We start from the raw sequence: 15244 nt of genomic DNA on the forward strand, positions 1-15244 counted from the left end.
CTACTACAGACCATTTAGGTTATTACTTAAATACGATCCACCTGTATGTCTCTACATACATGTTTAAGCTACAAAAATAACCTTGAATGTTATTTTATTGGTTTGTGGTTAATGCAACTAATTTTAAAATAAAAAATCAAAATTACATAAATAAAATGTTTGTACATTACAATTACAAACTATGAGACCTTACGAAATTTAGGTCATCAACCCAACAACTACACCATTTCAGGTTTTTATTTTCATCGTAAATTATAAAGAATTTATACTTTAAAAATAAATTTGAAATTTTAATGATAGATCAATGGTAATATTACAACTTTTAAGAGAGATATTGAGTTTTCAAAGCGTAAAGATCAAGGTTGTAATTCTTGTTAAAAAAAAATTGAACATGAAACTGTTTTCTAACGTCGAACATTTGAATGCTTGTGGACGAAGGTAACTATTAATCGTATCTTTGTATGAACTAAATCGGTTTAACATCCAATTTTGACTTATAGTATCTTTCTATTGGTAAAATTAATTTACAATTAGTTTTGATAAAGCTATCCAACTGGCCCAAATGATATAGAACATTAAAGAAACTACAAAAAAAAAAAAAAGAGCAAAAAGTTCGCCCATATGTGTAAGTTAAATTGTCGTCAAAGTTATGCATGCCATATAAAATATGAATACATTGGCCATTATAATAAGAGGGAATGAGTGAACGCCAAGTATAGTATATCTTTTAGGTTAAATTATAGACGTTTCATCATATCCTTAGACTTTAAAGTCTATTTTCCCCTAAACTTTGAAATTTATTAAAAAAAAAATGTTCATGGACTTTAAAATTGTTTTGAACAATAATTTTTTTACTACACGATGAGAATAAAAGATTTAGAAGCATGTAGACTAAAATGAACCAAATTTGAAAATATAGAAAAGTAAAATCAACCAACATCAAAAATACATAGGAACAAAGTATTATTTATCTATTTACTATTTTATTTTTTAGTTTGATTAGTTTGAATTCATGAGCTTGTTGAATCAAAATACAAGAGATTGCACAGATTGTCCAGTCGGGTTATTGGAACATTGAGCGGTTATTGAGGTTTGACACATTAATCCATTATCCAATCTCCTTCCTTTGCTTTAACGGTAGATTTTGATTCTTGGGAGGTGGTTAATATGATTAACAACTGCTCAACATACTTTACTTAGATAAATAATATGAAATTGTTGTTTTAGTAAGACAGATAGAAATTGTCTCTTTTTCTTTTTTGTCTTTGTGGTGTAGCTCGTTATGTTGTCGAGTTTTTTACCATTTAAGTTTATCTATTCTTCCGATTCGGAAGTTTGAATCATGTTTCTATAATTGGGTTTTGTATGTTATACATACAATTTTAAATTAAGAAAAGAAGAAGAATAAGAAGAAAAATAAAAGAAAATTTCAAGAGCTTGTACGATGTGTTTCTATTAGGCCCATATAAGCTAAAGTCACCCCAAGCTAAGCTCAGATGGTCACAGATATTGGGCCAACTGCTGTCGGAAATGGGCTAAAATAATTGGGCCTAAAACCTCCACTAATGGGCTTTCTTGAAAAAGCCCATCGATTTGGCGTACATAGTAAAAATGGAATTTACAGGAATTTTCCTATAGCTGACGAATGGTATTTTGGTCAACGTCGGTCTTCCTCGGAGTCCGAGCAGTTTACCAACTAATTTGGCGCGTGACAAAACGCTTTGACGATCGCGTCAGGATCAATTCAGTTATATTTCCGAGAAAAGGGTACACGTCGGAGGTATTCTTTTTTATTGTCAACTTTACCCTCTTTTTTAAAAAAAATTAATTAACGCCAATACCATTTTCCAACCATTATTATCCCACTTTCTTTCCTTAAAAAATCAAATCAAATTAGATTAAAATTAAAAAGATGAAAATAAAAACATTACTTTCTTTTTTCCTACTTAATAATTAATTAAATAATTATTTCTCTAAAAAAATATATTAATATCATGAGAATATGGGTACTACTCACATTAATTGATTGTCATGTCAACATTTTTAATGATGTGAAGTCTAACGATATAAAATAATTATATATGAGAAAAAAATTGAGAAAATTCTCTATTCTCTTTTACTTTTGAAACAAAATTAATTTCTTTTTATTATATGTATTAAAAGTTTCCATTGTTAAATATTATATTCTTCCAGAGGTTAAAAGTGTGAATAAATAAGGATTTTCTTTTAACAAATATTTATGAATAAATTAAATTTATACCATTTGATTACGCCAGTTTGATTCATAATCTATCTAATTATTCAACTTGAAAATATATATTATTGTAGTAAAAAAATAAGAATATATATTATTTTCTTTCGATAGAAATGTATAATCTAATTATATTTTGATGATTTTTTTTAAGAAGGCACGATGCTTAAACAATCTTCTATTATTATTTTTAAAAATAATCGATTAATCCCTAATATGATTTGTAACTAAAATGAGCATACTATTATGTATTGTATTAATTTTGAAGATATTCGTCCTTCAATTCCAATTTTTAAAAAAAAAAAAAAAAAAAAACTCATTCATAAGTTTATTCTAGTACTGTTAGGGTGAAAATTCAAATCACATGCCTTAGAGTCACTAACATATTTCGTATGTCAAGTAGAATCATGCTCGGTTTGACTTAACTTATTCTACATTTTTTATATATATTAAATTATATCAAATGGAAGATGTAAATTTTGCCACAAAAAAATAGCATGAGTTAAATCAATTTTATATAAATATTCAACACAAATTGCAAAAACCAATATGGTGATATTTTTTATTATACTCTTGAACTTCCAATCATAAAAATTGAGCACTCAAATTTATACGACTATTAAAATTGGATCCTCAAATTTATACCGTTATAAAATCTATAATAACTCATAGGGAGCTTAATTTTGATAATAATTACACATTTATGTTTTTTTCCTCTACACTTAATTCACGAGATCATACGAAATTGGATGAAATCCAACGATCAAACATACACGAATAGCAATTATTATTATTATATTATATAAATATATTTTTTTGAATGTTCGCGAATGCAATTATATTCCTTCACATCTCTATTTATTAATTTATTATTGTTTTAAAATCTGTATTTATTATTTATTTAATTTACGCAGGCGCGATAATTACCAATTACCAATTGCTATATAAACTGGAAACCACCTCCAAATCACAAACCCTAGAGAGTCGAAACAGAACAGAAAAAGAGAGGGAAAAAAAAGGAAAAGGAGAAGGAAAAGAAAAAAGAAAAAAGAAAAAAAAAACGAAAACGGCCAGCAAATAAATTCCATTAGAACGCCTCCTAAAACACTTCGCATTATAAAGATCCGTGAATTGATCTGAATCCCATAATAAAAAGGTAAGCTTTCTGAGAACTCAATCTCGATCTCACTCTCTCAAATCGTTTCCCTTCCATTGCTCTGTGTTGTTCTTCGCTTCGTATCACAAACCCCACAAAAACCCTTGAAGAATTTTGTTCCCAATCTACCTTTTTCTTTATGTAATCACTGGCTTCCAGTGATTCTGCAAAAGTTGTTGATAAATATCTTTCTTGTTTGATTTTGGGTTGTGGGTTTGTGGGTTTTTAAGCGCCATGGATGACTTGGAGAAAGCAATACTTATCATGTTTGATGAAACGAGCAATGTGGACTCCAACTTAAAATTAAAGGCTAATGAGTATTGTGATAAGGCCAAAGAGGAATCGGCAATATGTAGTGTGTGTGTTGAGAAGCTTTGTTTTTCGAACATTGTTCAGGTTCAGTTTTGGTGTTTGCAAACACTTCATGAGACTATTCGGGTTCGTTATTCGTGGATGAGTCTAGATGAGAAGTACTTCATTCGGAAGTCGGTGTTTTCCATCGTGTGTTTGGAGGGTATTGATGAGAATCACGCACTTAGAATCTTACGGGGTCCTGCTTTCATTAAGAACAAACTTGCTCAAGTTATGGTAACACTAATTTACCTTGATTACCCGATGAATTGGCCTTCTGTTTTTGTTGATTTCTTATCTCATTTGAGAAAAGGGCCTGTGGTGATTGATATGTTCTGTCGGGTTCTTAATACATTGGATGACGAGTCAATTAGCATGGATTACCCTAGGACGCCTGAGGAAGTGACAGCCGCAGGGCGGATTAAGGATGCTATGAGACAGCAGTGTGTATCTCTTATAGTTGGAGCCTGGTATGACATTTTGTCCATGTATAAGAATTCCGATCAAGAATTATGTGCAAGTGTGTTGGATGCAATGAGAAGATACATATCTTGGATTGACATTGGGTTAATAGTAAACGATATGATTTTGCCATTGTTATTTGAGTTAACTTTAGTAGATGGGCTGCTGGAACAACTTCGTGGAGCTGCAGCAGGGTGTTTACTGGCAGTTGTTTCGAAGCGGATGGATCATCAGGCAAAACTAACCCTGTTGCAGAGTCTTCAAATAAGTCGGGTTTTTGGTCTGGTTGCTGCCGAAGACAGTGACTCCGAGTTGGTCTCCAAGGTGGCTAGCTTACTTACAGGTTATGCAGTTGAGGTTTTGGAGTGTTTTAAACGGTTGAATTCTGAAGATTCTAAGAGCAATTCTTTGGAGCTGCTAAATGAAGTTTTGCCGTCTGTTTTCTATGTATTACAAAAATGTGAGTTGGACTCTGCTTTTAGCATTGTGCAATTCCTTTCTGGTTATGTTGCCACCATGAAGAGCCTTTCTCCACTGACGGAGAAACAACTACTTCACGTGAGTCAAATATTAGAAGTGATCCAGGCACAAATCTGTTATGATTCTGTATACCGGGACAATCTTGATATCTTAGATAAGATTGGGAGAGAAGAAGAGGATAGAATGGTGGAGTTTAGGAAGGATTTATTGGTACTTTTGCGTAGTGTGGGTCGTGTGGCACCTGATGTTACTCAATTGTTTATTAGAAGTTCAATCGTAAGTGCTGCTTCTTCTTCATCAGATCGGAATGTTGAAGAGGTAGAGGCTTCACTTACACTTTTCTTTGCATATGGGGAGTCAATTAGTGATGAGGTATTGAGAAATGGAAGTGGACTTATCGGGGAGTTGGTAACAATGCTTTTATCCACACGGTTTTCTTGCCATTCTAACAGGCTAGTTGCACTTATGTATTTGGAAACAATTTTCCGATATATAAAGGTAGTTCAGGAGAATTCTCAATTTATTCCCGTTGTTTTGGCTGCCTTTCTTGATGAAAGAGGCATACACCATCCCAACATCAACGTTAGTAGAAGGGCAAGTTATCTATTCATGAGGGCTGTGAAACTTCTAAAAGTGAACCTCGTTCCTTACATTGAGACAATTTTAACGGTATAAATCACTTCATTAATTCAAGCATGTTTCACATTTTAAAACTCTGTATTCCCTTGTAAAATTTCTCATAACGTTGGGTATCCCTATGGTGAAATTTCAGAGTCTACAAGATACCGTTGCACGATTTACAAGCTCAAATTTTGCATCAAATGAACTTTCAGGGTCTGAAGATGGAAGCCACATATTTGAGGTTCTCCTTTTGCTCTGAGTACATATACTATACATACATTTATCTTCTTTCTATGGTTTTATGTTCATTCTGTTTGCATGCATCTGCATATAGTGGTGTTTCGTTCTGTTCTTTGTTTACATATCTAATGTAATTGTTTACTACTTTACAGGCAATTGGCTTACTGATTGGGATGGAAGATGTTCCATTGGAAAAGCAATCTGATTATTTGTCATCTTTGCTCAAGCCACTTTGTCAACAGGTTGCCACTAAATTGCCAATAGATTTTTTTTAATGGTTTGGATCCCTTATTTTGTGTTTAATTCTTATATAATTCGAGTAAACTTATCCTGCTTTAATCTAGGTTGAGGGGGTGCTAATGAATGCTAAGTCATTAACTCCAGAAGAGGCTACTGCAAAGATTGCTACCATTCAGCAAATAATTATGGCCATTAATGCACTCAGCAAGGTCTCTTTCTTTAATGACCTCTCTCTTGGGAACATGTTTATTTCCCCATTGCACTTTTTTCATTATTGGGTTATAGTTTTTTTCTGTAAGACTCCCCCCAGCATAGTTGTTTCTTTCAACGAGTTAAAGTTTTCTTAACTCAACTTTACCTTCTTTTTCGTCAATCAGAAATAGTGACACCTTCTTTTTCCATCCAGGGGTTCAACGAGCGCCTAGTCACAACAAGTCGGCCTGCAATTGGTTTGATGTTCAAACAGGTTAACTCCACGACCTTCTTCTTCTTCTTTTTGTTTTTTGTTTTTGCAAATTTTAAACTTGGAATAAAGAAATGATGTGAAAGCACCTATTAATAGGGTCTTCCTAGCTGGTGTTTTGTGTTCAATTAGATTAAGAGGCTGGTGGCTAAGCGACTCATTTTGCTAGCATTTTCTATCATTAAATAGAGCAAAATATGAATTAAACGGCCTTTCATTGAATTATTATTACTAATCATATACTAACTGGTGTACGTTCTTCTTCAATTCAGACATTGGATGTTCTTCTCCAAGTTCTTGTTGCATTTCCTAAAATAGAACCTCTACGGACTAAGGTACTGGGTTAATATAGATCCTTAGAGGTACTTCCTTTTCTATATTTTATAAATTGCATCAGCACTGATGTTGGTTTCTGTTGAATTAAGGTCCTCTCTTTTATACATCGAATGGTGGAAACTTTAGGCGCATCTGTATTTCCCTATCTTCCAAAGGCTTTGGAGCAGTTGCTTGCAGAAAGTGAGGTACTGATGAACTCAAATTGAATTGGCATTGGATTCATTAAATAAATCTGATTAAAGGAACAATCTGAGACACCTTTGTTTTGAGTTTTATTTATTTCTTGTATGAGTGAAGCTTGTTCATTTATATCTCGCAATTGTTTTAGAGCTTCACTCTGATTGCATGTTTTCTTGCAGCCGAAGGAGTTGGTTGGTTTCCTTGTGTTACTTAATCAACTAATCTGCAAGTTCAGCACTTCGGTCCATGGGATTTTGGAGGATGTATTTCCAACAATTGCTAGTCGGATATTTAACATTATACCAAGAGATTCACTTCCTTCAGGACCAGGAACCAATATTGAGGTACTCTTAATGTGTTCTTTAATTCTGATTTTATTTATGTTTATTATATTATTAAATGGCATCTTCAAGATGACACTGGGTTTGGCATCAGTGGGCATTTCAAATGTGGTAAGTTATTTAGTTTATGTCCTCATGTCATTGTTTTGCAGTGATGTACTAGAAAATAAACTTTAGAAATCTTGGGATTGTCTTTTTCGTAAAAGAAAAACCTTTCAATAGTTAAAAAATGGGGTAACAGCTTTTATAGGAATGATTCATTACATTGTTTGAAGTGGAGCCCAACTTGTACTACTATGTAACAGTTTCCTTGTGTTAAATAAGATTTCCATGTTGAAATCAATATTTGAAACTGGGTGGCAGTTATGATATGGCTTGCATTCTTTCTATTTTACTCAGTAGTTAATGCTGAATTTACACCGTAAGGAATGGAATTTGTGAGCATATGTTATATGATGAAGTATTGAACTGCTTCGAGCATGAAACTTAATTCTTGACTTGGGCCTTCAATTTAACCAGGAGATAATTTGGCATCCTTTATCTAATGGAAGGCCCTTGTGTTTATTGTAGGAAATTCGTGAACTACAAGAGCTTCAGCGAATAGTCTATACATTTCTTCATGTGATCACCACACATGATCTCTCTTCTGTCTTTCTATCCCCTAAAAGCAGAAGCTACCTGGAACCAATGATGCAGTTGCTTTTAAATACATCGTGTAATCATAAAGATATTCTTGTTAGAAAGGTATAATATTGCTTGCCGTATAAACAATTAACAGCTGTTATATGTTTTAGATTTTTTTCTTTCCATGTATAAACATCTAGTTCACTTTAGTTGTCTGAACCTGATAATTGTTTTCTGTGATCAAGGCATGTGTACAGATATTCATTAAATTAATCAAGGACTGGTGTGCCCGGCCTTCTGGAGAAGAAAAGGTAAGTGTGCCCCTTTTGCTTTCCTTGTTGATTATGTGTCTGTTCTCTTCCCTGAAAAAATGAACACTCTTTTTCATAATATATTTTACTACTTTGATCTTTTGAATCAGGTGCCTGGCTTCCAAAGTTTTATAATCGAGGGCTTTGCAACAAACTGTTGCTTGTACAGCGTACTTGACAAATCATTTGAATTACATGATGCAAATACTGTGAGGACACTATTCAAAATTCTGTTTCATTTATTATTGAACCGCAATGATAGAGTCGCAGAATATTCTATTTGTATATATATTTTATGCATGTTCGTTTATTTTGGATGCAGCTAATTTTGCTTGGAGAAATAGTAGTGGCCCAAAAGGTTATGTATGAGAAATTCGGGCAGGATTTTCTTTTCCATTTTGTATCAAAGGGTTTTTTAACTGCACACTGCCCTCAAGATTTGGCCGAGCAGTATTGCCAAAAGTTGCAGGTACCTACTAGCATCAATTAAAACTTCTATTGACACACATCAGAAAGGTTATGTAGTTGAAATTGTGACCACGTATATTTGCATTTTCAAATGTAGATTGAGATTCTATATTTATTATTAAATCTGAGCGATTCAAGCAACTCATTTCTATAACTGTAGGATTGGATAGATTTATAGGTTCTGTCTATTCATAAAGAAAAAAAATGGATTTAGCCACAAGAGCAATGAACTCTGATTGCCTTTATGGCCCATACGTTCTGGTTACCACATGCTTAGATATTACATTTCTTTTGGAATTGCTGACCTCAAATGTTTCAAATTTTTGGTGTGTTAATGTGGATGTGGTTGATTAATATGTAAGCTTTCATGGAAAAGAAAACTCGAAAGTAGATAACTTTTGTGAGGATATCTCATGGTTGGGGGAGGGTGAACAAAATTTCACTTTAAGCACCTGTTTATATGACGTTTATTGGGTTGAGTATCTGTTCCCCCATTTTAAACTAAAATTGTTACTTACAGTTTAGGTAGAGTTGTCAAATCCAACCTAAAGAGGTTGGAGAAAGCAAAAAATTCCCCAATTATGTATTTATTTACTTTTTAAAATGTGAGGCGCACTAAAAATGCAATAGCCTCGTAGCCTTCTAGGGTATAGAGTATTTATGCATTAGTGAAGTGCGTGATATTTGAACATATTATATTAAAAATCAGCTTGACGTATGAGATAGAGAAACTAAAGAATTGGCTATCAAAGGCAGAAAGTTCATGAACAAGAGAACAAAATTCCTGTAAATAATGTTCATCATTTTAGACTAAAATGATGAATAGTTTTTGTATATGCAGTATTTGTATTTAGTTTGATCCTCTTATGGGTTCTCTCTCATTTGCAGGGTAGCGACATTAAGGCGTTAAAGTCATTTTACCAGTCACTTATAGAAAGTTTAAGAGTTCAACAGAATGGAAGTCTCGTTTTCAGATAGCATTGCCACTTGGATGAAATAAGTTAATAATATTTCCTGAGAACTCCATTTTGTGGTGTTTGTTCTGAAATATGACTAGCAATTTTGATCACCAAGGGTGAGGATGGATCTCATAGTAATCTACTGACTGGATTCATATTAAGATTATTTCTCCATTGACTTTATTTGGATAATCTTGCAGGATCTATGTTGTATATACCTTTTTGGCGGCTATTTAATGAATGAGGTAGTTTTGTTATCTTTATGTTCTTTTCAGCTTCCTAATTTTGAATTCTTTATATCTTGAATGGATATTACTATTAGAGTTGGCTCATTCTTTTCTTTATATCTATTTTTTTTTCTTTTTGTTTACAGTTGTACATTGCCTGAAAAGACCTTATCAACCACAGAAAGTTCAGTAAAGTTTGGTCGAAGTGGAGATCTACTTATTTTACGAGATCATGGTATTTTTCTTTTGTCTATACCATTTGCTTAGGTTTTGTATTTTCTTACATCTTTTCGTCCGTTACGTTACATTATGACGATTATTTAAGACTCAATAAATTTTGTTCTTTGGTTTCTGGCTATGCATCACTGGATAAAGCTTATCAATTCAGATTTGTATATTTTGGTCAAATATGAGTTTATGTCATCATGAAATAAAATCTCAAGTTTGAATTTCAAGCTCTAAATAGGGTTAACATGAAGAGAACCGACTTCTTTTTTTAATTGCAGACATGGAGGTCTTGTTTAAACATCGTTTTTATATTTCGTCGGTGGCTCTCTTCAGCCCTGGGATGTTTATCGACATGCACACGTGATATAAACGCACACACATACACAAATTCAATGGTTGAACTGCAGAGTTTCTTATGTGGAATTCTATGAATGTACGCTGTTTTAATGGGTTGGTATGGTTAGATTTGGTCTATAAGGATTTGAAAAATGTGAACTGAGACCAGGTTGGTTTGTACATTAAAATAATAGGGATTATGTATGTTTGATGATGTCAGTTAGAAGAAGTCAGCTAAAGGTACAGTCTTAAAGGTGAGCCAAGACTTTGATTTTGCAATCACTTTCTAATGACTGACTAGTCCTCTTCTCATTTTTTCATATATTTTTTTAAAATTATCTCATGAATCTTCAAAGCAAGAGTGTTGGACACTTTTTGATCAAAGCCATGATTGAGGGTGAAAATTTTTCACCTCAAAAGTACTTTTTAAGATGATCAATCACCATATCATGTTTAGAATTGATCTAAAAGTGTTTTATAGAACGAAGTGAGTCACTTGAAAAGATGCTTTGTGAGAAAGTGTAGTTGGATCTTTTGTCTGAGTGCTAGGGAGTTTGTTTGTTTTTTTTAATCCTTTTGTTTATTGTAGGGTTAAAATAAACGAAATTTCTCGTGGAGCGGATTTTTAGGTTAATTATAAGTTTAGTATCTAAGCTTTAAAGTTTGTGTTGAGTTGATATGATGAAAATTTGTAAGTATCTAATAATCTTCAAACACTTCCAAAAAGTCCAATCGATCTTTAAAATTATATTTAGTACATTTGTGAATTTTTTTTTAAAAGAATATTAGATAATTCAAGAACATGTTATGTTAAAAATTCAGAGATTTATTGGATTAAAAAAGGTTGAATAACATGTTAAATATTTTTTAAAATAAAAGATCTATTTGATATAAAATTGAAAGTTTTATCATCTATTAACACTTTTGAAAGATAAGGACTAAGCGTGCGATTGTGATTGCTTTTTGAAGAGAGAAGTGATTATAAAAAATTCATTTTTGCGTTTGGTAGAACATATTCGAATAAAATCAAAATCATTTTCAAAATTACGTTAATTTTATGTCTATTGTAAAGTAGTATCCTAGTACCTATTAGATTTTAGGAGTTTTTAATGAATATTCAGTTTTCAATTTTATACTTTAAACATAAAATTTATTTGAAACATCTATCTATTTCTCACCTAATCAAATCTATTTTTTAATTTTCATTAATTTGAATGCATGAATTTTTCGAAAAAGTATACCATATTGTTTTTTTAAAAATAAAAAATTTCCTTTAATATTGAAAAATTAATTTATAACAAAAAAATATATATCATTCTAAACAATTATTTTAAATCTTAAATTATAAAAACAAAATAAAAAGATTATTTTTAAGTCTATTTTAGTTATTATATATAAAATAAGATGTTTTTGTATTTATTTACCAAACATTATAACTTATTTTTTCAAGTATAAGTTGAAATTTACCAAACATCAATTTACTTAATTTAACACCTGATTTTTCTAGAAACATAGATGTCAATAATTATTTTAAAAACTATAACCCCAAACTAAATCTAAATAAATAAAAACTTCAAAGTGTAGGAAAAATAAATATGCAAGGTAACATAACCTTAATTAATTAATTAATTAATTTGATGGTGCCTTTAGCTTATTTTCTCTTAGAATACATTTGGGTAAGCAACATTGGTCTTGGAGGTTTGATATTTGTGTCAAATTAATTTTTAAGTTTCAAAATTGAACAATCAAGTCTTTAATATTTAATAAAGGCTCGATTTTGGTCTCTTAATTGGTGGAACAACTCGAATTCTATTTATCGAAATCTAAGCATTTCTTCTCTCTTTACACAGCCTTCTCTTTTCCCCCCACCAATTCTTCCTTTTGGCTTTTCTTCCTATTTTGCTGTGATTTTTCATAATTACTTAAAATCTTTTTCACATCCATTAATCAAATTTACAAGGTTGATATAGAAATTTAAGCATTTTTCAAAAATCAAACGATTTTTAGGCTATTAATATAATTTCGAGCATCTATTGTAGTATATATACTATTTTATTTCTGAATCATACGAGCTTTCTGTTTGATTCTTCTAAGTTTCTAATTCTATATTTCTATTCAATGGAAACAATAAAGAAGTTACATATTAAGAAATCTATTATAATTATTGACTTATAAGGATAAAACTAAATAAAAGTTATAAAATTAATAATTAAATCGTAGAATTAATTAATATATATATAAATTGAGGTTTTCATTATCATTGAAAGGTAGTCATTATGTTCAGACTTTGAAGTGGACTTGCCTTTACAATTCCATAAACTACACGAAACTATTATATTATCACTGTTTCAATATAGGCTAAAAACGCAAATCCAAATTTCTGAATTCTGAGTGGAGAACACGCGTAATTTATTTATTCGTACCTATTTAAAATACAAAATGCAAACCTCAAAACCATAAATTTAAAATAATGAAAATTCTCATCCATTCAAAATTTGTCAAACTATTTACAGAAGTAGTAAAAAAGACACTTATAGATTTTTATTAGCATCCATCATTGATAAATTTATGTAAATTTTGTATACTGATTGACTTCTATCAATATCTATCTATTTCTATAAAAAAAAGATTAAAATTTTGTACTATTTTGCTATATTTGTAAATAAGTTTGTCATTTTCTATATATGAAAACATTCCTTTATAAAAAATGTAAGATGTATAGTTAAAATAATATATATGGAAAAATTCATTTTCGGTGTCTAGATTTTTTGGTCTAGTTTCTATTTAGTTTTTAGGTTTCAAAATGTTATACATTTAGCCCTTACGTTTGAGTTTGATTTCAATTTAGTTTCTAGGTTTTAAAATATCATTTTGTTTTTTGTTTTTGTTTTTGAAAATTAAACTTATAGACACTACTTTCACCTCCATATTTCTTCATTTGTTATTTACTTTTCACTAATGGTTTAAAAAATCAAGGCAAATTTTGAGAACTGAAAAAAAAACTTTCAAAAAGTTATTTTTATTTTTTGAATTTGGCTAAAAATTTAACCGTTGTAGTTAAGAAAAATGCAAATCATTATAAGAAACCCAACGAGATCAAAATGTTACAATTTTACCCTTGATATTTGAATTTTACTTCAATTTGGTCCCTATATTTCAACATTTATACTTTTAACCTCTATTATTCACTAAATACTCATTTTCGCCTTTAGTGTTAATTTATGTTGATAAATTATCGTTAAAAGAATTATAATTGATTAAGTTTTACTATTTTTATCACTTTTAAAATTAAATTTAAATTTTACTTCATAATTATTTTTAATTAATTAATAGAAATGGACATCAATGATTTAAAGTGAGTATTTAATGAAAAATTGAGGTTAAAAATATAAAATCTTAAAACCTAGGAACCAAATTGATAGAAAATTCAAACCTTAAGAGTAAAATTGCAATATTTTATAATTTAAGGACTAGATTAAAATAAAACTCAAAACTTAAGACTAAATATGTAACATTCTAAAACATATGAATCATATAGAAACTATATAAAAAATCTAGGGATAAAAAAATATTTTTTTCTAATACAAAAATATACATATTAAGATTATAAAAAATTTAAAATCAAGAAATGCGAATAGTAATCAAATAAGTATGTTATCTTTTTTCAAAAGAAAAGAAACATGAACGTCATCAAATAGGCTCTATAAAATTAGTTTTTTTTTAAAAGGAACATGAAGATAAAAATAAAAATAAAACACGATAGTTTCTCAAATTTGACCTATTTTAAAATTTTAAAAATAAAAAATGAGAATAGTTATAAAAAACAAATAGGTTAAATATGAACATTATCAAATAGATTTCAAGTTTTCAAATTGTATTTTTTTAATTTATTTATTTTTAAGGTTATGTTTTAAACGTCTTTTAAGTAACTTTTCATTATTATCTTAAATGTTAGACATGACATTTTAAATTAAAAATGATTATTATCGAAGAAGAGGAGAGAGAGAAAAAGTTAAATATTTTTCCCCATAATTATTATTCGGTGACCTTTTAAATTGGAATTAAAAATGTAGCTCTTAAAACTTAAAAAACAAAATTCACCTAATATTGAAAACTCAGGAAATAAAATATACCATTTTTCCATTTTTCGTTTTAAACTCAAATTTGGCTTTCTTGCTTTTTAATTTAATAATTTAAACTGTGCGTGATATAACTTCTTCAATGATTTTTTTTATAATAGAAGTTTGTTTACTGGAAAAGAAAAAAATCTTAATAAATGAAAAATATTTTAAATAATTTAGATTAAGTTAAAAGCTATTTTAAAAGAAACTCTCGAGAGATAGATGATCTAAAAATAACTTTTAAATTAACCAAAAAAAATTTTTTGGAACTTTTTGTTTACTAATTTTTTTTAATTATTAAAATATGTTGAGTAAATCAATTGATATAAAATTAAAAATTCAAAGATCTATTAAACACAAGATCGAAATTTTAGGAGTCACTCATAATCAATAGTTAAACTAAAAATAGAAATAACAAAGATATTTTTTACGTTTCTTTTAGTATAACAATTGTGGGGTGGAGGATTGAACAGTAGATCGGAGCATATGCTAATACCATTGAGCCAAACTCACTTTTGACGAAATTTTTTAAGTTTAATGTATACTATAATCCTTAAATTTAAATCCTTATATATAAATATATAGTCAATCATTGATATATTTAATTATTTTTGAAACACTTATTTATTGTTAGAAAACACTAAACACATCGATAAAATAATGTTTTACTATCAAAATACATTTTATTAATTGAAAATATTATAGACCGATTTGATAATCATTTTATGTTTTACTTTTGATTTTTGAAAATAAGCCTATCTTCTCCCAATATCTTACAATCTTTTGCATGTTTCTTTAGGTACAATAGTTGAATTCTTAGCTAAATTCCAAAATACAAAAACAAGATTT

General features: G+C 29.8%; 1 protein-coding gene across 2 annotated transcripts; it reads left to right on the forward strand.

The window, feature by feature from the left end:
• Positions 1-3183: 3183 nt before the first annotated feature.
• PSD (ARM repeat superfamily protein) lies at positions 3184-10594 on the forward strand. Of its 2 annotated transcripts, XM_039042634.2 has the most exons (16): positions 3184-5369; positions 5473-5562; positions 5714-5803; positions 5906-6010; positions 6208-6267; positions 6537-6599; positions 6690-6785; positions 6960-7124; positions 7692-7865; positions 7991-8056; positions 8167-8265; positions 8379-8525; positions 9413-9599; positions 9684-9728; positions 9857-9945; positions 10217-10594. In XM_039042634.2, the coding sequence occupies exons 1-13, from the start codon at positions 3642-3644 to the stop codon at positions 9500-9502; spliced, it is 2973 nt and encodes a 990-aa protein (XP_038898562.1). In that variant the 5' UTR covers positions 3184-3641; the 3' UTR covers positions 9503-9599; positions 9684-9728; positions 9857-9945; positions 10217-10594. The 2 variants fall into 2 exon arrangements, with proteins under 2 accessions (XP_038898562.1, XP_038898563.1); XM_039042635.2 differs by lacking the exon at positions 10217-10594 and having other exon boundaries at positions 9857-10068.
• Positions 10595-15244: the final 4650 nt, after the last annotated feature.

Source organism: Benincasa hispida, chromosome 9, assembly GCF_027475165.1.
Source record: "Benincasa hispida cultivar pf3 chromosome 9, pf3_genome.v1.1, whole genome shotgun sequence".
Taxonomy (NCBI): Eukaryota; Viridiplantae; Streptophyta; class Magnoliopsida; order Cucurbitales; family Cucurbitaceae; genus Benincasa; species Benincasa hispida.